The sequence below is a fragment of the Parambassis ranga genome, chromosome 24 (assembly GCF_900634625.1).
Source record: "Parambassis ranga chromosome 24, fParRan2.1, whole genome shotgun sequence".
Lineage (NCBI taxonomy): Eukaryota > Metazoa > Chordata > Actinopteri > Ambassidae > Parambassis > Parambassis ranga.
The window spans coordinates 12386089-12413646 of record NC_041043.1 but is presented as its reverse complement, the minus strand read 5'-3'; the positions used below and the strand labels follow the sequence as shown (position 1 = coordinate 12413646).

At 43.4% G+C, this 27558-nt stretch overlaps 3 protein-coding genes across 3 annotated transcripts; 1 reads left to right on the top strand and 2 right to left on the bottom strand.

The window, feature by feature from the left end:
- Positions 1 to 129: 129 nt before the first annotated feature.
- Positions 130 to 4246, bottom strand: LOC114428908 (uncharacterized). The gene is made up of 9 exons (XM_028397688.1): positions 4214 to 4246; positions 3269 to 3572; positions 2961 to 3135; positions 2727 to 2831; positions 2492 to 2634; positions 2319 to 2396; positions 1984 to 2174; positions 1658 to 1891; positions 130 to 1567 (listed from the first exon to the last, which is right to left on the bottom strand). The coding sequence occupies exons 2-9, from the start codon at positions 3565 to 3567 to the stop codon at positions 1212 to 1214; spliced, it is 1581 nt and encodes a 526-aa protein (XP_028253489.1). The 5' UTR covers positions 3568 to 3572; positions 4214 to 4246; the 3' UTR covers positions 130 to 1211.
- A 1844-nt stretch (positions 4247 to 6090) lies between these two features.
- faxca (failed axon connections homolog, metaxin like GST domain containing a) lies at positions 6091 to 12756 on the top strand. Its single transcript, XM_028397594.1, has 6 exons — positions 6091 to 6350; positions 9340 to 9475; positions 9665 to 9861; positions 9946 to 10163; positions 10952 to 11068; positions 11150 to 12756. The coding sequence occupies exons 1-6, from the start codon at positions 6091 to 6093 to the stop codon at positions 11458 to 11460; spliced, it is 1239 nt and encodes a 412-aa protein (XP_028253395.1). The 3' UTR covers positions 11461 to 12756.
- A 5048-nt stretch (positions 12757 to 17804) lies between these two features.
- pou3f2a (POU class 3 homeobox 2a) lies at positions 17805 to 19070 on the bottom strand. The gene has a single exon (XM_028397430.1). It carries the CDS (start codon positions 19053 to 19055, stop codon positions 17877 to 17879), a length of 1179 nt encoding a protein of 392 aa, XP_028253231.1. The 5' UTR covers positions 19056 to 19070; the 3' UTR covers positions 17805 to 17876.
- Positions 19071 to 27558: the final 8488 nt, after the last annotated feature.

The following is a 27558-nucleotide window of genomic DNA, read 5'->3' as shown; positions in this document are numbered from 1 at the left end:
TAATCTTTATTTATAACAGTGTCATTTACAATTTACACATATGAACATATTATGAACAACAAATAAAATAAAAAACACAGCAAAGCAAAGAGTCTGCTAACTTACAGCAATATTAAATTTTTCACTGAGTGCAATCGTGTATGTAGCCTGTACAGAGTGATGGCACCAGTTGCACGTGTGATTTTCAACATTGCTAATGTTAGCAGTTAGTTTGAGTACCAACTCGATACCGTGTCGTATACGAAACGAGTATACCAAACACGGTGTTACCTTCACACCCCAGTTCTGCTCCCCTCCCCTAACAGCAGTCTACACTAGGAGTTGTATCAAGAAAATAAAGCTCAAATGACACACAGGACGCTCCTCGAGTGGCTCACAGCCCTGTTTTCTGTGTTTTTTCAATAGATATGTATGAATTTAATTTTTTTTTTTTAGATGAGGGAGCACTTGGATCCGTTTAGCCGAGAGCTTAGTGAAAACTTTGCACGGCTGGAGGACAGGGCCATGGGCAGAATAGAAGAGCGCATGGGGCAACTGGAGGGACAAATGATCCAGCTTGTGGAGCGAAGGATGAAGGATGTTCACACTGACATCCTGACGCACCTGAAGCGACAGGAGACAGAGACCACGCAGCGTGCGTCAACCCCGCTGCCCAGCACGGATGTTCATGAGGAAGCAACCCTTTCTCCTCCCCGTCCAGGTGCAGCAGAGGCGCTGCCGATACACGTCTCCGTGACCTGCCACCACAGCTGGCCTCTGTGCTCCGGCGCTATATGAAAAAAAGTCCAAATTCCCCTCGGGAGAAGCTGTCACCACTGCAACTCGCCTTCTTCAAGTATCAGATGGAGAAGCTCCAGATTTCAGGTAACTGTTGTATTAAATTGCTGAAAAACACCCTGCAGCAGTCGGAGCTTATTGCAGCATCCACATGTTGCCGTCATGCGGCACAGCTCACACACTGCATAACTCACTAACTGTCTTGGTCTTGTTTCATAACAGATGCATGGGAACTTCATAAGAAGGCGGCCCGCATATTGCAGGAGGGTACTTCTGCCAATATCTGGCTGCCTGGTTGGAAGCCAGAGGGCTGCAGCTCCATGCTGGATTTTTTGAATGAAAAGATAAAGACATCTTTAAAACACAAAAGGAGAGCATCCGAGGTGATGCAGCGTGCCTCCCCCAATGTCACCCGTGAAAATGTTTATATTGTTTTAATAATGCGCTTCCCCACAATCCCACACCAGCTGATCGCCAATGTTGATTGTCTTGAGCGCAACGAACAGGATGACTTCCTGCGGCCCACCGGGAAAATCCACCAAAGTCCTGCGTGGTGCGACATTTGGATTTTTGCGGGAGTGATTTAACAGCCTCCCGAAGGTCTGCATTTCCGGATGGCACTCACAATGGGGCGCGGTGGCATCAATGCAGAGGCCTGCTCCTCCCTCAGCCTTGAAAAAGAACAAGTACCCCGACTGTTGCCTCTTCTTCCCCTCAGCCTCTGTGATGGTTTCACCGTGGTAGTCGCAGATGATGTCCCCTTTGCTGAAGGGGATGGCTGCGACCACACCTGCAGGGATGAACAGAGAGCTGTCAGCACGCGCAAATCAACATTTGCCTCACCAGTGGAGGATACAGCATAGATGGGAGGACAACTTACCCTTGCCCTTTGCCATGCCAAAATCTTTCACTGTCAGGCCTCTCCAGTCCTGCTCTGTGATAGCTCTGGCCTGGGACTTGTTTTTCTCCTCCTCCGTGTTCTGCTTAGGAGGGACCCAGGCAGCCAAAACCTCTTTACAAGTGGGTTTGTTCCCCTCCCACGTGGTTTCTTTGTCCAGCACTGCCTGGATGCGGCTCTTAAGGGGGGCTTTGCCTTTCCTGTTGGTGGAACGAGCTGGGCAGCAGGAGATCGATGACAAACAGGGAATAAGTGGTAAATAATAACACAATGAGAGTATTTCCAAGAAAACACGTGCAAAAACTTACTCAGTACATATTTGATGCGCTCCTGTCGCTGCCGATACCTCCAGCGGTGGGAGAGTTTCCGGCTAACTGGGAAACCAGCTTCTGAAATTCTCTTTTTTGATGGTGGCTCATCCGTTAGTGTCACCGGGAATTGTTGGCGGAATGCATCCCAGTCCAGGAGGGGGGTTTTGTGGGCACTCTGGGGCATCGCACTGCAGGATGGGGAAACAGAAGAGAAGGAAAAACTGAAGTTAAAAAACAAAAAGAAAAACGAAAGAAAACACAGACGTCAGATTCTGCAGTCTGGTCATACAGGTTTGCTCTCTGCAGCCCGCCTGCTGTTTCACATTGGTTACCTGGCCTGTTCTTCTGTACTTTGTCCAGCCTGTGGAGAGGTGGCCGCTCTGGCTTCCTCCTGATCCAATGGCAGGTACCTGTGGTAAAAACGAGGGTGCGTGTAAGGCACAAAACAGGTGCAGTGTGGGGGTTTTAAACGATGCTTTCAAATATGGAAATGTTGAGCACTCACTTGAGTTTCAGGCGTTTCAGGTCTGAAGATGGGTTGCTCAGGGGTGCCCCGCTCTCCGTCACGAAGAACTTCCCCATGTCATTCCTCTGCCCTGATTTGTGAATGAAGAGCGGCCTAATGCTCCTGAAATAACTCTCAAATATCTGCACGAGACAGACAGAGGAACCGTCTGTTACTACACCACGCATGAACCTCCGTAAAGGGAACGCACGTTGTGCAAGGTTAAATGACGCACCTCTTCCTGTTCTTTAGTCAGCGTGAAGGTCTCTGGTCTGTGCGTGGAACTCAGCTCAACGGTGACCCCATTTGCGATGTGCCTTCTGTTCACCCAGTCCTGCACCTGCAAGAAGAAACAAACAGACACACGCGCGCGACAATTTCATTACAGATGCTACCTGTATCAAAGTGGGGTGAAATTACAAATACAGCCATTGTTGAAATTGTCATTTTAAATGCAAAAGGTCCTTACACAGAGTTCCATCACCGCCATCCGTGGCAGCTTGTGCTCCAGCAGGAGGATGGCCTCACAGTAGTACCTCAAGGTAGTACCTGCCGTGTGAGATACAAATTCACCCTTGACAATCTTCTGGTGAATGTATCCCACATCCTTTTTGGCAAAAGCCAGCACATCCTCTGTTGTGGACCTGTGACACACATAGATCACAGAGGTGATAAATAAAATAGATCTATGGCATCACTGAAAGCATTAAAAAGTAACCAACATAGATACATAAATAGTCCATTAATAAATCTGAGGTGAGCAGACCATCACCATACCTGGATGCTGGCTGGTCAGTCTGGCAAGCCTGGGGAGCGTTGGTCACCAGAAACCCCCGACTCTGAAGGCGATTGCACAGCCGAATGCAAGACTCTTCATCTTTGCAGTATCCCTGCAATTCAGAAAAGTCCCACAGTCGTCCATCCTTTGCAAAGGCCTTCTGGGAGGCAGTTGCTCGAGCCGCTTCTGTTTTAATCTCCTCAGGACTGCTGCCCTTCATGCAAACAACCTTCAGGTGGGAGTGAATTGCCATCTGGCGTGTGTTGCAAAGCAGGCAGAACACTGGGTGCCTCTCCATTTCACCTGTAATGAGCACAGCAAAACTATTAAGTTGAAAGCTGAAAAAGGGGTGTTACCCGTGTTACATACGAGGTAGACTTAAAGTACAATGTGTGAAACACTGTGACCATCTCAGCTATAAGCCAATAAAGGTGAGATGGCTTAAGTGATGTCATACACACCAAAGATAATACCAGTTGACTCAGTTTACAGTTATGATTTTCGAAGATAAATAATTTTAGTGCCAATAAATTATTCTGTGCTGGCTGACAGATAGCGAACAAAGTGAGAGACCCAGTAGATTTGACTGAGGTTGCTTACTGAATCTTCTCAGTTAGTGTTTGCAAAACTGCAACACAAGAAATACACGGTGTAGTGCACAGATACACAAAAACCTTTTCCATACTACATTGCAATAAACACACACATACAGACTCAGCAATAAACTAAAATAGCCTCTTGCTTACGGTTAGCCTTAGCATAGTGTAGCGCGGTCTTTGTTTAACTTAACATAAACATCTTAACAGCTTAGCTAGCCTCTTGCTAACGGTTAGCCTTAGCATAGTGTAGCGTGGTCTTTGTTTAACTTAACATAAACATCTTAAACATCACCTTGAAAATTGCATTGCCACGAAACTATATAAACCAAGTGCACACATACTCACTGTTGGTTCCACTGCAAGGCTTGGACAACGAACTCTCTGTGGTGGAGCACTTGTAGCCTATTTATTTACGTTGGAAATGCCGGAAGTTTTTTCTTTTCAAAATAAAACCGGAAGAGCAGAATTTAATTTTTTCTGTCACTTGTTGGCACACAAGTTGTGTTCGCAAAAGTAACACGAGCAGCAACACCGTTGTACAGTACTTCCGGTTTCAAAATAACACCGAAAGTGATCTCTTTTCAAAAATAAAGCCGGAAGAGCTGAATTGAAAATGTCGACAGCTTTACTTTCGACCAGAGTGATGGCAACAACAGACTGGTAATAAATCTCCAGCCAGCATCTTGCTGCACACGTTGAAGGAGCTCAGCTTCCTCAGGAAGTGCAGTCTGCTGCAGGCCTTCTTGTACACAGCTGTGTTGTTGGTCTTCCAGTCTTTTAGGGTTAGGGTTAGAGCGGTGTGACGATTCTCAAGTCCTGAATAACTTTTGAACCGTATGACCTAGATTGATAAAACCTTGACCTATCCCCCCATTTTCGTGGGTGAAATTTCCATTGGTGGCACTCCCAAGTCGCTGAGAGCTTCCGTTTCAGAGATACGTCACATTTGTTCTTTTCCTGTCACTTGGGGCCAAGCTGTGTGCGCAAAAGCTAAACTCGCAGCAACACCGTTGCGCAGTACTTCCGCTTTCGCCGGAAGTGTTTCAAAATAAAACCGGAAGTGGTCCTTTTTCAACCATAGAACCGGAAGTAATAATAAAGACAAATAAGGCACTTAAACTTGGATATCTCGCGACCTACCCCCCATAATTCGTAGGTATTTTCGTTCCGGAGATATAGACTTTATAATGTGTCATTATTATTACAATCTCTATTCGGTATCTCCGGAACGGAAGGTCGCACAGGCTTGAGGATGGCGCCGATGGAAAGCCCGTGGCCGAATTATGTAAGACGGGTCACATCTCCTTTGCTCTAGGACATACGGTTGGCGAGTTAGGGTTAGAGCCTCAAAGTGAGACATTTCCATAATGGATTCAGTGAGCCGAATGTTATAAACTTTGAACCCCAACTCTGTGACCTTCCTAACTCTGACTTAGGGTTAGTGTGCAGTAGTACCAGCAGTGATTGACATCAGAATTTGGATCACAACGAAACAGACAGTAGTTTATGTCATCACAATAGGATTGTTCTAAGATTGTGTGTAACATAAACCCAATCAATAGAAAAACAACATCTTCAAGACATTATTAGATAACATAATTCAATTATACATCATTAGTAACATGTAACTGGGTTATATATTCTAATGGTAGGTGTGCACCACCTGCAGCTTCCTGCGGTGAACGTTAAAAATTTGGCACCAGTAATAGGATGTTTGTTTCAGTACCTGCTCTCCTGCACACACTTTTTTGCTTCAGAACTGGGTGGAAGTGAGCAATCAGGCTGTATCAATGCATGTATCTGTTTTAAGTAACTAAGCTTCCATAAAGTTCTTCTACACGATCTAGTTTCAGATTTGATGGTTCACGTGTATAAATTTTATTTTAATAATCCACTAAGGGTTTGCAAAGGTAATGTAAACAAGACAGTGAGTTTTGTAAGACCTGCAACCCCACTTTTATTTTGAAATACCAAACCGGAAGCGTCGTCGTGCAGTCTGGTACTTGACAATAATTAGAGCAGAGATCGTACAGTGATCTCCGAGCGGGCTTCGGAGGATGTCCACCCCGCTGCGGGGACAAGCTCCGGGCGGGATGCTTGTGTCCAGTCGGCTGCACCTTGTCCAGGTGCCCTGTACCTCCACCCGTCAGCATCCATGAAGCCCCCGCTGATGAAGCCTCGAGCAGCCAGAGTGAGGCGGAAAGTGGCCGGAGACGGAGAGCATGTACTGGCGCGTCGGGTTCGCCTGGACGCGGTCGTGTGTGGTTGATTTTGGCCAGAACCAGAGCTTCTCCTTCGGCCTGCTGGGCTCCGATGAGCAGCTCTCGTTTTATGGGTACATCATCGCCTACCCACTGCAGGACTACGGCGGGATAATGTCAGCTTTGGGCTCGGACTCGTGGTGGCGGAAGACGCTGTATATAACCGGAGGGGCTCTGCTGGCTGCCGCTGCTTATTTGCTGCACGAATTGCTGGCCATCAGGTACCAACAACAACAACAACAGCACAGAGGCTGTCAGAGGAGACGCTGCACCAGGGCCAGAGCTCAGGCTGTGGATTATAATCTGTTTATAATTTCTCTCTGCTGCTGCATTTTCACTGGGTTTTTTGATATTACTTAATCTCGTCTGGTTGGGCGGGGTGAGAGCGAGGAGTCGGTGGAGAATAAGGAGTCGTGAGTGGGTGGGTTGTGATGTAACGGAACCCCCACCCCCACAAACACAAAATCACACACAAATATTAGAGATCTTTAATCTCTAGTTGTCTTATTTTTGTGTTTAAATTGCGCTAAACAAGAGCAGCTTCCATTTCCTCCCTGGCCATTAAACCTCATTATAACGAAACCTTGATTATCCTCCTATGTGTGTGTGTGTGTGTGTGTGTGTGTGTGTGTGTGTGTGTTGAAGTTAGCCAGCCTGCAGGCCTCTAAACAGCCCTGAAATGACACTACACGGCCTACAGTACAGGTCACTTTCATTTGTCTGTCTTTCAAGGACGAGGAAGCATTCTATAGGTTCAGGCTGTGTTTACTTCATTGCTCCAATCTGCATATATGGATAAAAAGGGCTTCTTTTTTCTCATTTGTAACACAAAAAAAAGTAAATTATTATGTTTGAGTCACGGGTTAATGTTAATAGGGAGGGGATGGGGTTAAGCCCAAACCTCATCTAATAATGTGCGGTGGGCAGACATGCAGGCAGGCAGAGTGTTGTGTTGTGAAATATTGCAGATGTCTGTGCGTGTGTGTGCGCGCGCGCGCGTGTGTGCTGGGTTTCATATAACCATTTTTTCTTTAGGATATTCTATGAAAAATAAACCCAACAGAGCCTCTGTGCGTCAGGGCGCATGTCAGCAGCTCCTCTGCTGCCTGCTCACATTTCAGCACCGCGCACAGTGGACAGCTCCCTGTTAATTCCGCACGTGAATTTGTTGCCATTTCGAGGCTCGTGCTTTGTTCAGTTATAAGTGTGTCGTCCACGTGACTCCCTCACAGGACGGTGCTGCATTATTTTGACACTGCAGTTGTCTTAGCTTGGTATAAATGGCTCCGGGCTGACAGTCACTCAGGGCCGGAGGACCTCGGCTGATTTATTCAATCAATCATATACACACACACACACACACACAAGAGGACATTCAAAGCCTCATCTTAACCATGACCAGTGGTGGAGGAAGTACTGAAGCTTGGTACTTAAGTAAAAGTACAATTACCTAGCAAAATATATACTCAAGTAAAAGTAGAAGAGCTACATCAACAATCCTACTTAATTATTACTCACGCACCGAATATATATTATTGATTTCCATTGCAAAGGATCTGAACATGTTAAAATAATCAAAGAAATCATCTTCAAATTAAAATGGACAATGTGTAGTTAATTTATATGTCCAGTCCAGAAGCAGCTATGGACAGGTCTGTGTGTCATGAGGCAGGCTGTGGGCATCAAGTGAACAGAGAGGCTGCTGATAACAAACAGGCATTCAGCATTTTTACTGTGTCAGTATTCCTGCTGCAGATTAATGTTATGATTCATGTTAATCAGACATTAATCGATGGACCTGTGTTAGCAGGCAGCAGCTAACTAGTTAGCTCACTGAGCCAGAGCACTGGCATCATGACTGAGGCTCATTATAGAAACACAGCTGGCAGCGTGACACCACCTCCATGCAGAGTCTGACCTCACATCAGTCCAGCACAGCTGTATGAACACAACTGTATTCATAAATGCAGGTACTACAGACATTGTAAAAAAATGTAGTGGAGTAGAAAATACAGATAATAGCTGCAAAATGTAATGGAGTATTGAGAATGCACTATTATTTTTACTTAAGTAAAGTATAAATACATAAAAATGTACAGTACAGTAACGAAGTACAAATACTTAGTTACTTTCCACCACTGACCATGACTAGATGGGAAAGTTTATTTTACACACACACAGAAGGCTTATCTTTACATCTATTTACTGGAGACTAACCTAAAATTTAAATTTCTAATTATGAATAAAGACACAATAACACATGTATGGTAGTCCATCTAAAGGGGTTGTTTTAATGTTTAATTCAATAAATAAGGAGTGCAGCGTCAACAGCAGCTGAAGTCAGAAGTGCAACAAGAGTCTGATGAGGCTCCAGGCAAACGTTGACAGGGGGCCTCTCTAACCAGTAGCACCATTATGCTAAAAGTACACTAACATTGACAAAAATGTGTTCGCTTATTTTGCTTTTATTGTCTTTCAAAATAAATGACAATAAAAGCATGAGTAAATGGATTTAGGGTTACTGTCATTAGCCACTGCTATGATTTGAAGTCTGTTGGCTCTTGGGTGGCCCTGACTGTAACAACTGTAACTGTAGTCAAAGAACTGTTACAAACAAAAAGAGGTCAGGAAGTCCTCTTGAGCCCTGTGATTTACTGCTGACCTGTCCAGGGTGTACCCCACCTCTCACCCGTAGATAGCTGGGATGGGCTCCAGCCCTCTGTGACACTGCACTGCAGGACAAAGCAGGTTCAGATGATGGATGGATAGATGGATGGATGGAAGTCCTCTTGATCAGTGACCTTGTAGAATTAGCACAAAGTGATCATCACAGCAGTGGTTCGGGGTGTAGTGATACATCACAGTATTGGAGCCATGTTTGGGTTCGGTTTGCAATGCTAAAGCTAGAGCTAGCCTGGGCAGCTATCTTAATTGTTTTTTTTCTTCTATAAAAAGAATTAGTCTGATCTCTGGATTCACTTGTGCAGACATACAACCACTCAGAGAAACTAACGTGACGCAGGCAGAGTCAAAACAAAAGCTCTTGCACTGAGTCAGTTCATCCTGGGTTCATGTAGTAGGGAACAGTTCATGTGCTTGTTTTACCCCTTTTTCTTTGTATTTAATTTTTTTATGATTCTGTAGTTTGTCACCATAAACTTAGATTTTACACTGACTTCTCTCCTGCTTCTTCCTCTTTACCTCACACAGAAAGGAAGAAGAGCTGGACTCTAAAGATGCCATTATTCTCCACCAGTTCTCCAGGCCCAAAACTGGCGTCCCGTCCCTGTCCCCTTTCTGCCTTAAGATGGAGACCTACCTCCGTATGGTTGACCTGCCCTACCAGGTATGGGTCCCTCAACAGAACATGTCATTCAACTGTTTCAGATTGATCTTCTAAAACAGCAAATAAGGCTGCTGATTCTGTCTGATATTATGTAAAAATAGACTCTGGAGTTTCATTTTCAGTATTTTTTCTTGTACTAATTCACTTAAAAATCACTTTACCAAATCTCTTCTCTTGTTTTTCCTCTAGAACTACTTTGATGGGAAGCTCTCACCGCAGGGAAAGATGCCATGGATTGAGTACAACCAGGAGCAGGTGTACGGAACTGAATTCATCATCGACTTCCTGGAGGAGAGGCTGGGCGTGGGCCTCAACAAGAGCCTGACGACGCAGGAGAAGGCCATGTCTCGCGCCATCACCAAAATGGTGGAAGAACACTTGTACTGGTAAGAGAAACACGAAGCAGAAGAAAACATTGAGTGACTGAGTGAACTGTATTAAGAAAAAAAAACATATCTTTTGTGTCCCAGGACAATAGCTTACTGTCAGTGGGTGGACAATCTGGAGGAGACCCAGAAGATGCTGTCGGTGAGCGGACCACTGAGCGACCTCCTCAAGTGGATCCTGAGTCACCTGACAGGTGGGATCGTCAAGAGGGAGATGTACGGACACGGGATCGGACGGTTCTCTAAAGAGGAGGTTTACGCCCTGATGGAGAAAGACATGCGCACCCTGGCCACTCTGTTAGGTGAGTGGTTTACTTAGCCTCGAAACCATATTCATGCCACATCATGCTGAGATTAGTGAGATCCTGTGGAGCTGGATTACTGTCAACACGGTCAAATATGGCTGTGAAAAAAGACGACATAGAAAATACTACTATTTCTTTGCAAGATATAAATATACTGGTGGTATTTCCTGGTAGAGACATATTAACACTATAACTGTACCAAATATCAGAATCAGAATCAGAAATACTTTAATAATCCCAGAAGGGAAATTGCTTATAAACTCTCCATCTTGCATATTTGCAGACCAGTGATGCATAAAAGTTGGAAAATTGTTTGTGTTAATTGGTTCTCCGCCATTTTTTTTGGCCTTTATCACACCCAAACTTATCGAGGTAGGAAAAAAATGATTACATTTTCTAATTCTATGGGAAAAGATAGCCCTGTGGAGCAAACACCAGATTCCTACATGTAACAGAGGCTGTGCAGTAAAGGCGATGCTGAAAGCAAATCGGCCTAAAACTAAGAAAAATAAATATTACATACCCAAATTTCTGGATTTCTCCATAATATTGATAGTGAATGTTTTGAAAAATATCTGAGGGGGTCATTTAGCCTGAAGCTGGCTGATTTCACATGGAATGACCCCGTAGATTTCAATGGGGGCAATGATAGCCCAACACTGACCTCTGGTGGTAAAATGTATCTTGGAGTTATTGATTAATCTGTTGAACTGTGATACATTTCATTCTAGTTTATGTGTTTATATGTGTTATTTGACATGTATTTTTTCTGTATGGTATTTAAGGTGACAAGAAGTACATTATGGGCTCTAAGCTTTCAACAGTAGATGCTGCAGTGTTCAGCCACCTGGCCCCTGCTATGTGGACTCTACCTGGTTCACGGCCGGAGCAGCTAATCAAAGGTGAGAAGAATAAAACACACCATTAATTGAAAGGTTAATCTATCAACAATTTAAACTCACTGAGACGTTTGTCTCACCCAGGTGAGTTGATCAACCTGGCCATGTACTGTGATCGCATCCGCCGCCGATTCTGGCCCGAATGGTTTGTGGATTTAGAGGACTTCCGCTACAACGACTGCACCACAGAGTGCAGCGACTCAGCCTCCAAACTTCCTGATCTGGGCCTCTACTCCCGCACGGACACTTCCCAGGACGATACACACTCACACACTCCTCCACACACTCACATAATACAAGACCCACCGTCGCCTGACAGTGACCCCACAGGCCACTCTCTGTATGACTCCGACATGGACACAGAGTGCTCCGAGACAGACCAGCTCAAGTGTTGATGACTGATGTGTTCATAGTACACACTCAACCACAGGAAGGAGCTGCATCCCTTCTGGTGCACACACACCCCACTACTCTTCCTCCTACCTCTTAGAAGAGAAAATGTCTGGGGTGCTGCCTGTGTTGGTGGAGAGTTTAACTTTAGTCAAAGGAAAAATAAGTAAATAAGTAAAGGAGGAGAAAACACAGTGAAGAAGAACAGCTTGAGAAACAGGAGTAAATGACGCCGCTGCTGAGAAACTCCTCCACATGGTTCAACATCATTTGCAGTCACGGCCTTCTGCCTGTTGTCACATAGCTGTAACCATGGCAACGACGAGTGGGTGTGTGTGTGTGCCACCACCACCCCGCCAGTTGTCCCTCGTAGCACCACCTAGCCTTGTGTGTGTGTTTTTTGGAACCCTGTACAGGATTCATGTGAATGAAGTCAGTGTAAATATATAAATGAATCTGATTTGCTGGGTAGAATATTTGATTATATATATAAATAGTATAGATGTATGTAGGGTCATCTCCTCTTGTCTTATGGTGTAAATACTGTAGGTGTTTCATGTGTTGATACACATTCTGCTGTTATGTACTATGTGTTTCCACGCCATAGAAATTACATTAACGTCTTCAAACGGTGCAGTTAAATGTTAAAGATACTGGATGCGAACTTCCACAAGCACTTTTTGTCTGGTTAAGACAGTTATTTTGCCAAAAAAATCCCTGAATTATCACTGAGGAGAGTAACTTTAGGTCCAAATTACATTCAAGCATTGAGAGCGAGTCAAACAATCAATGTAGAAACAGAATATATATATATATAAAATATATAAAATGCATGGCTGGTACGTGCCCATGATAATCTCCCTTTACACTGCTGATTCTTTAGCTGGCCTTTTTTAAGTTTACATGTGCCTAATTAGCCACACAATGATGTAGCCATATAGGTTTTTGTCACTGACGTCGCTACAAAAAAAAAGCAATAACAGAGCAGACAAGTCCACTTATGTGTTTTTTTTAATTTTATGCTAAGCTGGTGGTTGTTATGGGTGTTGCAGGTTTTATGTGCGTTGGTCGTTCAGCAAACGCACATATCAACACAACACTTTGTATGCTGAGTATGCTCATAGAGTATGGATGCAAACATGCTGGTCATAAAGTAAGCAGACTCACAGCTCCACCTTTACTTACACACACATACACACAGTGATCAGTGTATCTGCCAGTGCAGTTAGACCAGGTCTGTGTTTAATTCCAAAAATATGATTCTACATATTTTCCAGACATATTGGTCACAATTCTAAATTTACGGGATGAAAATGTGTATTTTTTGACATTTGCCTGAAATCCATTCATTTAGCCTGGTTCTGTTTGTGAAGCTGCTACACGTGTGAACCTTAAAACAAAAATATGTAGCATTAACATGTAGCAGTTTATTATGAAATAGGAATCATGGATGGAATTTGAATTTGAAGGTTCTAAAATGTGTAAGGTCTTCTGATCATTGAAGATGCTGCTGCTAATAATGAGGATGATGATATAGAAATCACAATTTTCCTGCATGTGTGTGCTCTCTGCTTCTCAAAATAATGTCACTGGGCTGAAACCCAAGCCTTTAGGAGGTGGGCAGCCTCTCTCTCTCTCTCTGAGTGTGTGTGTACTGCAGATGAATTTCACGGTTTGAAAACTGAACTAAAAAAAAAATACATAAATCCTCTTCCTGCATGCCTTCTCTCATCATCAGTATTCAGATTTAGCCTTATGGAAACAGAACTGTTTACTTTATACCAGTGCCAGCATATAACTTCTGTTTTTATATTTATTTTTTTAATTTATTTATTTTAGCAAACAATGGTGTGATTTTGCAATTTTTACATTCACTTTTTTTTATTCTCAGATTTATTGATCTGTCTGTTATAGTGCAAAATACTGTAGATCCTCCTCAGACGTCTACTGACGTGTAACCGCTGCATATTGTGCTGCCACTCAGTGCATGTACGCCCACATTTTTGAGATGCCATTCTGTAACTGTTAAAAAAAAAAAAAAAAAAAACATGCTCTACTCTGCATGTTTTATATCCCTTATACCCTTATAAGCCTCCTGCTGGATGTCAGATCAACTTGATCCATAAAGTTTCACCCACTGCAAGGACAAAACTGCAGAAATCCTTCAGCGTCTGTGACCATCTGTCTCAGTGTTCTTCAGCATTTAGAGGTCAGGGGTCACAGCCCTGCCTCGTCCTCAGTGACCCTTTCCTTGCTTGTAGAAGCCATATTGCATTGTGTGTCGGTGTGCTGAAACACTTGTAGAATCTCATCATACTGTAAATAAGAGAGCCAGAAAATGACCTAAAAGAAAACTGTTGTGTAAGGTCTTATGAATGTAACATAGCTAGAGGCTGTATGACAACTTCTATTTCATTAAATATAGCTGTGATATTTTACTCCGGTGTTGTGTCAGTTTTTGTGTCTAACTCACCTGAAGAAAACATATTTTTTAAAAACTTATCAGCATTTGAGGTGGGTATGCTCCTGCATATATCTGTCTCATAATCCCTCTCCCTCTGTGCTTGCTACCGTATGACAATGCTAAGCCCACCCAACAATGCTGGAGGATTAGCTCTGTGCCCTTTTCTTTGTGCTCGTGCTGAAGCTCTGGAGAAACCCCGAGTGGAAAAAAAAAAAAGAGAAGGGCAGAGATGGATAAAAGGCGAGTATGTGGGAGCAGTGCTGCTGCTGCTGTTGCTGCTGTGGGGACGGAGCGTGGGTTTGTGGGTGAGAAAAGGCCATGAAAAAGAGACAAACAGTGGTGAGCAGATGAATGATATTTGATGGCTTTGGCTGGTTTCATTTCTGAGAGCATTGTGTGAAAATACCACAGAGATCGAGCACAAGACAGAGGAGACAATTCAGAACTGACAATGACACCAGAGTATAAACCATCTCTGGTGGGTCAGAGCTACAGTGTCAGAGGTAGCAGCTGTGTGTGTGTGTGTCTAACACGTGGCTGTATGCATTATGTGTGAGATGGCACATTGTGTGCAGTGAGGGGTGAGTCTGTGTGTGTGTGTCTGTGTGCACGCGTGAAATTATGAATAATGCAGAAGATGCCTGTAGGAGCGTGAGGGCCGGGAGGAGGGCAGATGGTCGTCTGCTGATAGGACAGAATCCAGGCAACCGGGTCCTCCAGAGAGCTGGGTTCAGACCGAGCTTAACACACACACATGGAAACACACAGAAACACACACAGAATTCTCTGTTTCTCTCTTTTTGCAACAGAATTGCACAGACTGGCTCGGATTTCAAAATAAAAGCTGCAGTATATACTTTTTGGTTATTGATTAAAGATTGATTGGAAATGAATAAAACATTTGAAGATGGAAGTTTTTCTGCTGCTTTTTTTCTCCTCTATATGTTATTCATATATATACATTAATAAAATTAGCCTAGAGATTTTGACCATTTCATGTTGGGCTGTAAAAATCTGTTTTTGTTTTACAGTGTGTTTTATTCTCTTTTTTAAAAACTTTTAATAAGGTAATAAATTCTCACGTTTAACTAAAAATTATTTCCTCAGAGAAGCTATTCGAAGAAATGTATGTGTAAGGAAAATTACTTTAAAATTTAACACATTAGCTGAACACTAAAATGATTTTTGTTTTTTTTTTGTTACAAATACAATTATTAGGAAAGATTCAGAAATGTATATTTAAGGAGTTCCTATTTTTTGCAGCCATGCAGGAAGGATGGAGGAAAGGTGGAGACTTGTTGATTTAAATGTTAAAAAAACAAAAACAACAAAACTAAATAAAAATAACTTACTGGATCAAACAGCACTGAGTGAACAGGTGTGTAAGGAGCAGATTGAAAGCAAGTGTTGTCCCGTCGGAACAAAACGACCTGATTACATCCATATTCACGATTCATGCAGCAGTTTGACTGCACACACAGCTATCCTTTAACCAGCAGGTGGCGCCAGCACACCGCTTCAGATTTCACCATTGATTAGGTCAGGTGGAAATAAAATATGCAGGCCTATTGGTGAAAACACAGGGTGCTATAATATATATATCTATATGTATATATATAGATATATATATATTTGTAACACATCTAGCAGGTGAAAATGTAAAAACGGCAGAGGATTCAAACTTCTTTGATTTCTAATTGAATAAAAATCTGTCATTCTATAAATCTGAGTGCAGTCTTTGCACACTTTGTTTTACATTTTTACATTTGCTCACAGCATTACGGGATGACACATTTTGAATGATTTGTGATGGAACAGGCCTGATTATAGGCTCCATAACACACCAATAATATCTGTGTTGCATAACCTGCTGCACCTGTACACATTTTCACCCACACACACTCTATTGTTTTGATATTGTAAACTGCGTCTCGTCATGACTATCAATTAGTCTCCACATTTATCCAGATGAAAATATTAATTGATTCAAATCATGGATTTCAGGCCATTCATCGTGCGCCGCCTGTCTGAGCATCTTCTCCTCAGCTGCATCAGCGGCACTGAACACTTCACCGAAGCACAGCTGAAGGACAAATTTTCCAAACAACCGAAACCAATTGATCAAATACAGAATTATAATGCCACGCCGCACATTAGAAAGAGAACAATAATAAATGCATTAAACAGCTTATTGACAAGTATTGTGTTATAATTCTTCCCCCCTGAAGCTCAATAAAGAAACCTGCAGTGTTCTAGAAAACAAATACGATTTAATGACAAAAAGCATATAGAAATTGTGCAATCGTTGATTTGTATTTCCTCTTCACAGATTTCAGGTCGATGATATATTTTTGTTGTTGTTTTGGTTTTTTTAAATTTTCTCCCCCTCCCCTCCCCCCTCCTCCTCACATCAGAACCTCAAATGCAGCAGAGGTGTGGTGTAGTCAGGCTTTTATTTAAATTAAAGACGAATTATTGTGTGTAACCATAAATAAAGAAAACGCACCTGTGTGTGTGTATTGCAGATCATTACGTCAAACATAACTGATTATTTTTAAATGTTTGACGAAACAGTGGTTAATTAATATTTAAAAAGTTTTAAAGTGCAAAAACTCAAGTGTTTTATTTAAAATAAAAAAAAACATCTGTTTTCTCCTGCTGACATTTATTGACATTTTTTCAGCTGCATTTGAGTTTCTGATTTTTTTTTATATTTTTAAATTTGGTCAGAGAAATTCATCTCCAACACAAGACCGGGTTATTAATCACAGGATTTAAGTGGCACAACAACACGTGTCTGTGTTTGTGCTTTGGCACAGACTGACAGGAGAGAAAAAAAACAGACAGACAAACAAACAAACAAATAAACGAAGCAATACAAAAACGAATGCAGATACATCCCACGAATCTCCGTGAATGAATGAGTCATACAGCAGTAGTAGTGTAGCCACTGTGGCCAGAGCTGGTACCAGGATATATTCAGTGTTTTTGTGTGTGTGTGTGTGTGTGAGTGTGTGTGTTTATTTTTTTCTTCTTCTTTTTAGGAAAGGAAGGCAAAATGGGCTGGATTGCTTTGAGTGTTTCCAGCCGGACAGTCTCGGTCTTTTCTCATCACAGCATTTTGGAAAAGTACAGAAATAACAAACAGCAAAAACACGCTCACTGTAAACAGGCGCACAGAGATGTCTTCACAGAAAAGCACTATTATTATTGTTATTATTATTAATAATAATATTATTATTTACTACATTTAAAATGTAAGAAATTGCACTTATTTATTTAAAAATTAAACGAATTTACAGTCAATAAATCACAATAAATGTGGTTTTTGAACGTATAATAATAATAATAATAATAATAATAATAATAATAATAATAATAATATAAAAGCAGCTGGCTGGTATTGGCTTTCGTTTTGAACGTTGTACAGCAGGTGTCTGCCATTTCAGACCTCTCTTGCCACAAGCTGCGAAGAACCCCTGTTGCTTTTGTTATGATGGAAAGATGGCGTTTATTTACCCACACTGACTGCGACTAAATCATCATGCCCGAAGCTTGTTTTCATATATTTGTCCCCCTGCGGACACCTCCTGTCCACATCACACTGCCTTTCTTTAATGACACATTACATAATGACACACTGGCGCCTGGGTAGAAGATATAGAAAAAAAGCGTTTCGACGTCGCTGCTTTTTTTGTGTTCTTCTTCTTCTTCTTTTTTTTTTTGGTTAGCGCACAGCAGCCCGATGTGTGCCTGGCATGGAACCTTATCCAGCTCTGCTATGAGTATTTTTAGTGCTCGAGCGCCACTGTGACCGTGTGTGTGTGTCCGTGGGTCCAACATCTAAACTGGATGGAGGTCCAGTTCCGAGCGGTCCAGCACAGAGAATTAAACAAATAAGGAGGTATTGTACCTCCGTTCAGGGTCCGTGTTTTGCTCAGAAACACGGACTTGGCGTCACTGCACAGGTGTTTGTCCTCCGTGGTGAGGAGGGGTGTCTCCGTACATGTCCTCTCCTCCTGGTATCTGTCCCCCAGCGGGTGTCATCCTCTTCTCCTTCTGCCGCCGGTTACAAAACCAAACCCTGACTACCTCCTTCTCCAGCTGCAGGCTGTCCGCCAGGGAGTTGATCTCCGCTGCTCCTGGTTTTGGACATTTGAGAAAATGGCTCTCCAGAGCCCCTTTGACAGCCACCTCAATGGAGGTCCTCTTTTTCCTTTTTCGTCCTTGTGCCGCGATTTTATCCAGGCTGGTGGGGCTCCCCGAGGTGGAATCCGCCTCCTCCAGCCACTTGTTCAACAACGGTTTGAGTTTACACATGTTTTTGAAGCTGAGTTGAAGCGCCTCGAACCTACAAATGGTGGTCTGAGAAAACACGTTTCCATACAGGGTCCCAAGAGCCAGTCCCACGTCCGCCTGGGTGAAGCCCAGCTTGATTCGTCGCTGTTTAAACTGCTTGGCAAACTGCTCCAACTCGTCTGAGGTCGGCGTGTCCTCGTCTGACTGGTCCTGATGGCCCCCGTGCTGGTGATGATGTGACAGAGACTGTTGGTGGGCCCCTGGGCCGCCTCCATGTTCACTGAGGTGCGGACTGTGGCTGTGGTGGTCCTCATCCCGCAGGGGGTGGTGGTGCATTCCCCCTTGCTCTCCCCCCGGCATCAAACCGAAACCGGACTGGGAGTAGACCAGGCTCTGGCCCTCAGATGTCGCCATACCGGAGATGTGCGTGGTGGCCGTGCTGGTTCGCCATGCTCTGGCGTCGTGATGCGCCTGCTGGTGCGCTAGGTGAGGGTGTCGCTGTTGCTGCTGCTGCTGCTGTTGCTGCTGCTGCAGACTGCTGGAGTTCTGCAGCTCCTCTCGGTCACTGTCATGCAGTACGGGCTTCACGTCCTGTTCTCCGAGGGGACTAGATGGCCAGGGCGTTCCGCTGTCACTGTGAGACAGCGCCGTTATCCACTGGTGCGCGTGGCTGAGCGGATGTCCACCGCCCGGTAACGTGCTATAGTCGTTCTGGAGCAGTGTGTGCGCGTCCCTGTACGCAGCCGCCTGCTGCATGCTCCCGGACTCCGAGTGCGGCGGCGGCGCGCTGCTGGGGGTAGTGAGGACGCTGTAGTGGTTGGACGTTGCGGTCGCCATAACTATCGGAGCCAGAGTGATAGCTGGAGTTAAAAGGAAGCTGCCTTTGACAGTAACTCTTTTGCGCCACGGGGCAGCTAGGCGTCTCTCTCCAGCATCTCCCGGGCGCTGTGCCAAGGGGACGCAGAGGCGCGCACCTGTGGTCCGCCTCGCTCCGCTCTTTATTGGCCAAGAACGGTTGACAGATGTGGTTACCCCTGACAGCACCCCGCTCATTGGTCACGGGAGATTGTACAGAAACCCCAATCACTCTGCCCAACAATACTAGCAGTCCTGCAGCACGCTAGAGTACAAAGTGGAGGGAGAAATCAGGCTGCGGAGTGTAAACACAGAACACACAGAACACCAGCGGATAGAAGAAAAAGAAGATTTGTTCCCCCTTTTTGTTGAACATAGTTTAATAACTTTGATCTGGGTCACTGGGTCAAATTTACCAGATTCGTGCGTCAAAACGCTGCGTAAAAGTTGGATTTGATATGTTCGGTATATGATGCAGGTTAATAACCAATTATGAGAAGTTTCTGCGTCAAAGTGCCAAATCTACATCTTATTTTAACACAGTTTTGTTGTGTATTTAAGTGTATTTCGAGGATCTTTTGCACCATGAAAGAGAAACTTCCAGCTGCCTCTCTGCCCTCAGGACGCCGTCCAGGAGAGAGGGGCTTGCTGCGTGCTTCCAGCTTTTGCCCCGTTGCCATGGCGAGAGCGTTGAATGGAACAACAACGCCCACGTCACAGCTGCAATTCGCTCCTTCTTTTCGTTCCGTTCCAAAAGGGTTCATTGGGGCAGCGCGCACGGCCGTCGGGACAAATAATGGCGGGGAGGGGGGGCGTTGAGCGGAGAGGGCAGCTCGGGGCCAAAGAGAGGAGACAGCAAGAATGGATCCTTCAGGGTTGCTCTGCACAGCGCCGTGTCCCCCCCCCTTCCCACCTGCTTGTTGGGTAAACTTTGAGATGGATGCAGCCACATTGGCACACGCGGGGCTGGGCTTCCCAAATGAGGAACAGAACATTTAATTACTATTTAATTAGACTTTGGGGGAACTTTACTTGAATATTTGATGCAGTTCCAGCACTTAATAGTCTCTTTACTTTGCTAGGATTTAACTACCCAAAACTGGCCAAATTCTCTTTTCTTTCATTTTATAATACAATGGCAGTAATCATCATTATGAATATTATACAATCACTGTTATATCACTGTCCCTCCTTGAATGAATACTTTTGATATAAACTATGGTATTACACTGCCACCAAAATAAAAGTCTCCCTTTCCCTTATTGTAACACAAGATCACAATGGTGCATTAATTCTGCAGTATCTGCTGGTCCTAGCTTTAAATTAATGCAGTGATATTGAAATGAAACTATTCTCCATTCTGCTGAGTCCCCCTGAAACCATCTCAGACCCCCTGGGGGGGTCCCTGGACCTACTTTGGCAACTACTGGTATTTAGGAGATGCGATTTTATTGGCTCAAAGTGGGGCACTGGTTGTAAAACATCGCAGCTATTATGAGGTTAAAAGGAACCTCAAAGGACAAAAAGTATCCGTGGTTCACCTTCACACATGGATGGTGCAACAACATGGACGCCAACGGAAATATAAGCCACACATCGCACACAAAGACATTTGTACAGCTTATTAAAAGCCATATACATAAAAATCACTGACAGGTTTACCAACAAATCCTTTGATAACGCCATGGACGCGATGACACAAACTGACGCACACCGAATTAAAGGGATCGAAAGAACACTGGTTTATGATTAGGGTGTAATTCGCAGAATTACCAAATGTGTCGCCAGGGGCTGTGGCAAGCCGTGTGTTGAGAGAGGCAAAACATATTACCCTAATAGACTAATATGCAAACTACTGGCTGCCCAATTACAGGACTTAATAACGCATAAACGATGCAAGTCCTGTTCTTACAAGACGAAGAGGTCGCTGTTAATTCAGTCAAAGGGTTGGGTACGCTGTCAACACAGGCAGCCTTTTCGCACACACATGCTGTCTCCGTTTCCCTGTCTGTATTCAAGAGCGAGAGTTAATGACAGAGATTCTGAGCGTTAAATTAACAGTAATTATATGGCCCCAGTGCTGTAAAGATTCAATTTCTTCGCAGGTCTAATGGGCCTAAGCGTCCCTGTGCGGAGGCAGAACTCTGTATGAGATATTTAGGATTGAAAGGCACACACACAGGCAGAACGAAAACAAAAACACCTAGAGAATAAAAGCATCTGTTATCTTTCTCACTATTAGTTATGAAGCGTCATTGTAAAGTTAAGAGCAATATTCAAGGCCAGGACTATTCAGATCCAGATGTGAAAAGCCATTTTTTTTATTGCTCTTGTGTAAATTGTGCCAACCACTCTCCTCCACTGATTTAGCAAAAAAAGAATGGTTCAAGTGCGAGGTGAAGCCATTTATAGGAGTGGATGTTTGCAATCCAAGCCGCATTCTAGCTGCTTTCACTTTCTTCAGACCGCTATGTGACCGGCTCATGTCCCTCCCCCTGTGGGAACCCTAACACAAGGGTAACTGGGGCAGAGAGGTGGGTGGCTAGGGGGGGGACTTCTTTATGCTGCCGGACACAGGGAGATAATGGCCATTCCTCCACAGCTGGCCCACACAATCAAAGGAAGAGGGGGCTCGGAGGATTCCAGCTTTAACCAGGCCATTGTCTGGGCTAATTACATCTGAATGCAAGACCCCGAGAACCCACCTCCTCCTCCTCCTCCCCCCCCTGAGCAAAACCTGCACAGAATACCCCAAACAACCCTTCAGAGAACCAGGAGAGTGCACACACACACACAGAAATATATATAAACCCAGGACTAATTCATTACCCCTAAATGTAAGCGCACACACACACACACTTCGGGCTCGTTCATTACCCGTACACACTCCCATCCCCAGCAGGCTCTCATCAAAGTGTTGTGTCTCTCTCACTCACATGTGGCACTCAGCATTAGATCAGATCTCAGCTTGCTGCTCTCAGAAGAGATGAGGAGGTCTTAGAGGACTTAGGTTGAATAGAAAACACAGTGAAGGGCCTTTCCCCAATGCACCCCCATAATCCCAATCTATACACTCCCTCTGGCCCCCAACCGCCTGTGCTCGACTCCATCTGCAGCCTGAACTATGCAGCGTCTGTAAAACCTGCTCAGTAAAGTCAGGAGGTTCTGTGTCAGTGCTTTAATAGAGAATACACTCAGAGTTTTTTAAGACAATACTTTAAAAAGTTACACATTTAAGTGTACACTAAACAAAATCTTTGTCTTTTCATTGGAAGTTTAATAAAGAACTAAAAGTAGCTGAAATTTAGTGAAGTTCAAAAGCAATTTAATAAAGTCAAATGAAGCATAGTTTCAGTTTAGGTTTATCATAAAAAGTCATAAAACAAAAATAAAGACACCGCAGTTCCAAGCTACTTAATTTGTCAACTAGAGGTTCCAGTAGTCTGTGCAGAGCCAGTTTGTCTCCAGTGGCTGTGCTAAGCTAAGCTAAGCTAAGCTAACTGGTCGTTATATGGAGGGTGTGCATGCGATGTCACTGCGGTTCCACCCACCAACTGGCAAAAAGCTTGTTGAGCTGCAGTGTTGTGTTGAAAACTGTGGCCCATATATTAAAAAAAAACAGCAATGAGATTGAGCCGTTTGTTACTTAAAACAAAGGGAGGGACGGTCATTTGCATTTCTACTATCATTATATAAGTGTTAATAATAATAATACACAAGACCACCTTTCATCCATTTTTGCAACCACTTTGTCCTGTATTACAGGGTCACAGGGGGGACTGGAGCCTATCACTGCTGTCACTGGGTGAGAAGCGGGATACACTCTGGACAGGTGACCAGTCTATTACTGGGCTAACATAACAAGATCAACAACCAGCCACAATCACATGAAAAGGGCCAAATTAGGGTCACCAGTTAACCACACATGCACATCTTTGATATGTGGGAGAAAACCCACACGAGAACCTTCCTGCTGTAATGAAACATGTATGTTTCCTGTACAAAGATGCAAATAAATATAAATATATTTATTATAAATTAGTGCTTGTTGAGTGCATATTGGGTACATATATAAATGTCAGAACCCTAACCCTGGACACATGATAATGTTCATGGACCATTTGAGGCCAAATGTTTTGAGGATCACACATCAAGTCCAGCTACGTTTAATTTAAGCACATAATCATTAAAGCAGGTAAAATGACCACAACCACCTCTGAGTTTAGTGTCAGTGGATGTGTTGAGTTTCAGCTTCAAATTATGTTTATGTCCCAGAGTGGATGAAAAAAACACACATGGCTGCCACCAGGCTGCCTGCTTTGCTGTTGTGTTACAAACAACAAATGCTTGTCAGAAAACGTTCACTGTGCCAAACTAAAGGAACATGAGAGCGAAAATAAAAACGCAGCAAAGCTGCATTTGTGCCAATTTGGTGAATCTTGTAAAATGTGAAAGTCAGGTTGGAAAAAAAAACACCTACATTTTACTGATTTTTTTAAAATATTCATCTTCATCAGAAATCAGAATATTCATGTAACCATGAGTTCCTCCTTTGTAGGTGTAAACACCTCGTGCATGCAGCAGTCACTTTCTCTTCTCTCAGCTTGTATAGTGTTTGTATAGATATATGGACGTATACACTAATTTCCCTGGACGTGTTTGACATCATGTATGCGTGTGTGTGTGTGTGTGTGCTAAGAGTGACAGTGTCAGGGTTAGAAGGTCTCACTGGTGCTCAGTTTAGCATTGATTTATTCTCTTTCTCCAATTTATTTCCCCTTCGCCTGATCTGCCTCTGGGAGGACAAATGGAGGAGAAACGCCAAGCACAGTAACTCACACACACAAACACACACACAGACACACACACACACACCAGCGGTGATAAATGTTTTCACAAGCAAAGATACACTCAAATTCATATTTCTGCATAGGGTTGGAAAATACAAGCAAACAAATACCTCTAAAACTTGGATGTCCATTTCTAGCATTACTGTACCGGACCAATCAGACTTGTGACCATTCTGTAGGACAATAAATTCACAACACTCTCCCAAGTCCCAAGGCACCGGGGCCACTATAAGACTTCCCATGTTGTCCCATATAAATGTCTTCCGAGAACCCATAAAGACATAAAGGGACGCTCCTACCACCGGCTGAGTGGTCATAATTCACCAGCAGGTATTTTTACCGTGACATTGCTGTCGAGGTGCACAGATTCATCTCGTCTCCTGCTTTATAATGTCCTACACAAACTCCAGATAGGAGAAGCATGAGTGCAGTCATATTTTACTGGCAGCTTGCTGTGACACTCTGCAGTATAGGGTTGGGTGTTGCAGGAGGAGTCTGTGTATGTGGTGTGGGGTGGGGGCTTCAAGCTTCACGTCTCTTCTGCTTTGGGATGCGATAACAAACCTCTCCCTTTCCTTCACGAGCAGAAAAAGAGCACGTCCGATAAAATAAAAAAATAAAAAAGGAGGGGGGTGGGATGGGTGAGGGAGGGAGGGAGGGGAGAAGGGGGCAGGTAGGTCGTTAAACCCACTTGAAAGCTCAGCGCCCTGATCGATAGACTTGGGCCAAGCAGGGATTAAAATCAGGCTAAGTCTGTTCCAATCAATACTGATGGCTAACCCCAGGGTTAAAACAGGAGTAAATCTCCATACATGTCCATACACAAGTCTGCACTGTGGCCTACAGTACAGATAAATCTACAGCTATCCATGCAAATGGACACACAATGGGTTACTGTGTGAGCACGGTCAATATAACAGAGCGCTGTAAAGGCCTTCAGCAGCGACACATCAGGCAGTGTCCACCTGGATATACATTCTGTCTCAGTCAGAAGATTGAGGAAATAAATTTGAATTTGTGAGTAAAGCTCTGGTGAAGGAGGTGCAGGGTGTGTCATATTTTTTTGTTTGCACACCACCGAGCTGTAATGGAGGAGAGAATGACGAATAGACAAAGAGCTGACATGCATGATTGACCGTTTCACACCAACTGATTGATTCTACAAGCACAGGACTGCGTATCAATTACCAATACTGATCAATGAAGCCATGTGGACAGGCAGTGGCATGGAAAGGCTGTTGGACATCTATATTCTTACCAACTGCTATAATTGTGTCTCTTTCATCAGTATGTTTCCTGTAATCGTTGATGACAGACTTTTAAACACAAAGCAAGGCCGGACTGAAGACTGATGACAGAAGTAACGGAATAAAGCTTTACATTTTGGGAAATTTTATATTTTTGTCTTCTATAATCCAAAGTGTATCAATAGCACCTGACTTTCAATAACATGCTGTGTGCAGTAACTTTTGCGTTTTACGCTACTTGCATATTATTATAAGGTGTATCTGGCCAAAATAAGACATTGTTGACATGTTGGCTGACATCACAGGACATGTCACTCAAACACAGAATGACAAAGCAGGCTGAGGATGGTGGTCGGGTTAGGGTTAATGTGCAGTAATAACACTTGACACGCCATTCTTACTAAGACTAAAAAAAAGAATCACGATTATTTGTGGCATTTAGCCGATAATGATTAATTTGACGATTAATTGTTGACTATTGCATTGACATGTTTTTGAATTCGTGACAATTCGTAACAATACACATTCCACATATACTGCTGAAGAAGAATCAACATTTTTACTGTGAAATGTGCATTTATTCTCACTTGCTGTGTGTTTATTCTTCATCACCTACACTTTTTTTATGTGTGGAGTCCCCAGCTGTTTACCTGTACTCCACCCCTGCTACTGCTGCCAACCACAGACACCCAGGTAGAGACTTTGACTGGAGAACGATTAATTGTTGACTATTGCACTGACATGTTTTTGACTCTAAATCACCAGATTATTCTAAAATGATACTGACAAATCCTCAGTCAAGTAACTACTTCATTCTAACAGGTTAAGCTGGTAAGTAGTGATTAGTCTAAAACCAGCCATGTTTGAAATATGTATTGATAACAGATGCACAAACTGCTTCAAAATAATAATGAAGCAAACATTTAAAGATAACTTTGTCCTTCAAATGTTCTGATCTTAAGGTCACAAAGCAGTGCATATCAACATTAAAATTAAACAGGACAAATACATTCAGAAAAGTCACATCAGTGATTATTTCAAGTTAAAAAAATGTGTCTGTCCAAATTAACCTGTGATTGGAATATGTCGCACACTAGTGCATGTTTTCACTCACACTGTAGAACAGCAGCAGAAGAAAACAACTGCCTTCCGCCATTTTTGTTATTATGAGCTCACATGTGCGCGCCTGCGGGTGATGGAGAGAGTACGTCGCACACAAAAATGCGTCATCACGTCGAGGCACTTATCGCCAAAATCAATAGTGTGTGTCCAGACTTATTTACACAAAACCACTGAAAACGTTGTAGTATATATGCCAGGCCTGTTGGTGGCACTGTAACGTTACCACAGACACATGGCAAAGACAGAAGAATACATGAGGCATGCGCACAAAACTCATAGAGAGGTGGGGATGTGGCGCCATCTGTTCAGAAAAGTTGCGTTTAGGGAAATCTATTTACTCTGGGACCCAGTTTCAAAAATTTGCGTATTCAGGCTCCCAAAACGCCAGATCTGTAATGAAATACGATAAAAAAAACCTTTTACAAATACACCTACGCTCATCTCTGTGTGGACAAGGCCTAAGACAAGAACACTGATAAAATACGAAGCTGGGAAGCCTGAAGTACAATGTCTGAGAAAATGAACTCAGCCCATGATCATGATCCAGTATGACCTCTTAAAGTCGCCTCATTGGAGACCAATGACAACATCCATGATGTTTGCAAGGTCCTTAAACTCTTGATGAAAAATATACGGGGTGAAAACCCCTTCACTGGTAACGTCTGCAGGCAGGTTGAGAAGTGTGTGGTGCTGGTGGGCTACATGAAAAAAGTGCTGCCGATACAGGCCTGTGCCACACTGATCTCCGAACAGAGAGAGAAAATCAAGAAGGGAGCGATCTTACATCGAGACAAGCCCAGCGGTCCACAGCGGCAGCCACCCAGGAATGAAGATCATAACGAAGGAGCTCAAATTCAAAATCGCACTCACATAAAGTTTCACATATTCATGCAGACAAACAGTCGGCCACAGTGATGGTTTGAATAACTAAACTGATTTCTTACAAATTTGAAAAGAAGATGTGAGGTGCAGGTCTGGTTTTTGGGGAGGATGAGTGGATGCAGAAGAAGAAGAGGATGGAGAAAACAGTATAAAGGAGGAAGAGTTCTACCTTGGAACCTGGATAAAAAAATATATTTTATGTGTGGACTATAGGCTGTATCATCCTGCTAAATGCATACAAGGCAGATATTATTTTGTTATTTCAGTTATCGGGTCTGTTTCTTTCATGACTACAACTTATCGCACCGTGTGGGGAAATTGTTTTAGATTTCCATTACAGATACAGAATACATTATATCAAGGAAACAATACACATTCCACATA

Excerpts from the sequence above, each read along its gene's own strand:
- LOC114428908 (XM_028397688.1), bottom strand. The coding sequence starts at position 3,567 with ATGGAGAGGCACCCAGTGTTCTGCCTGCTTTGCAACACACGCCAGATG. Across the intron at positions 3,136-3,268 it reads ACTGACCAGCCAGCATCCAG|GTCCACAACAGAGGATGTGC; the intron begins GTATGGTGATGG and ends TGTGTGTCACAG. Across the intron at positions 2,397-2,491 it reads CTGAAACGCCTGAAACTCAA|GTACCTGCCATTGGATCAGG; the intron begins GTGAGTGCTCAA and ends TTTTTACCACAG.
- faxca (XM_028397594.1), top strand. The coding sequence starts at position 6,091 with ATGTACTGGCGCGTCGGGTTCGCCTGGACGCGGTCGTGTGTGGTTGAT. Across the intron at positions 9,476-9,664 it reads TGGTTGACCTGCCCTACCAG|AACTACTTTGATGGGAAGCT; the intron begins GTATGGGTCCCT and ends TTTTTCCTCTAG. Across the intron at positions 9,862-9,945 it reads GTGGAAGAACACTTGTACTG|GACAATAGCTTACTGTCAGT; the intron begins GTAAGAGAAACA and ends TTTGTGTCCCAG.
- pou3f2a (XM_028397430.1), bottom strand. The coding sequence starts at position 19,055 with ATGGCGACCGCAACGTCCAACCACTACAGCGTCCTCACTACCCCCAGC.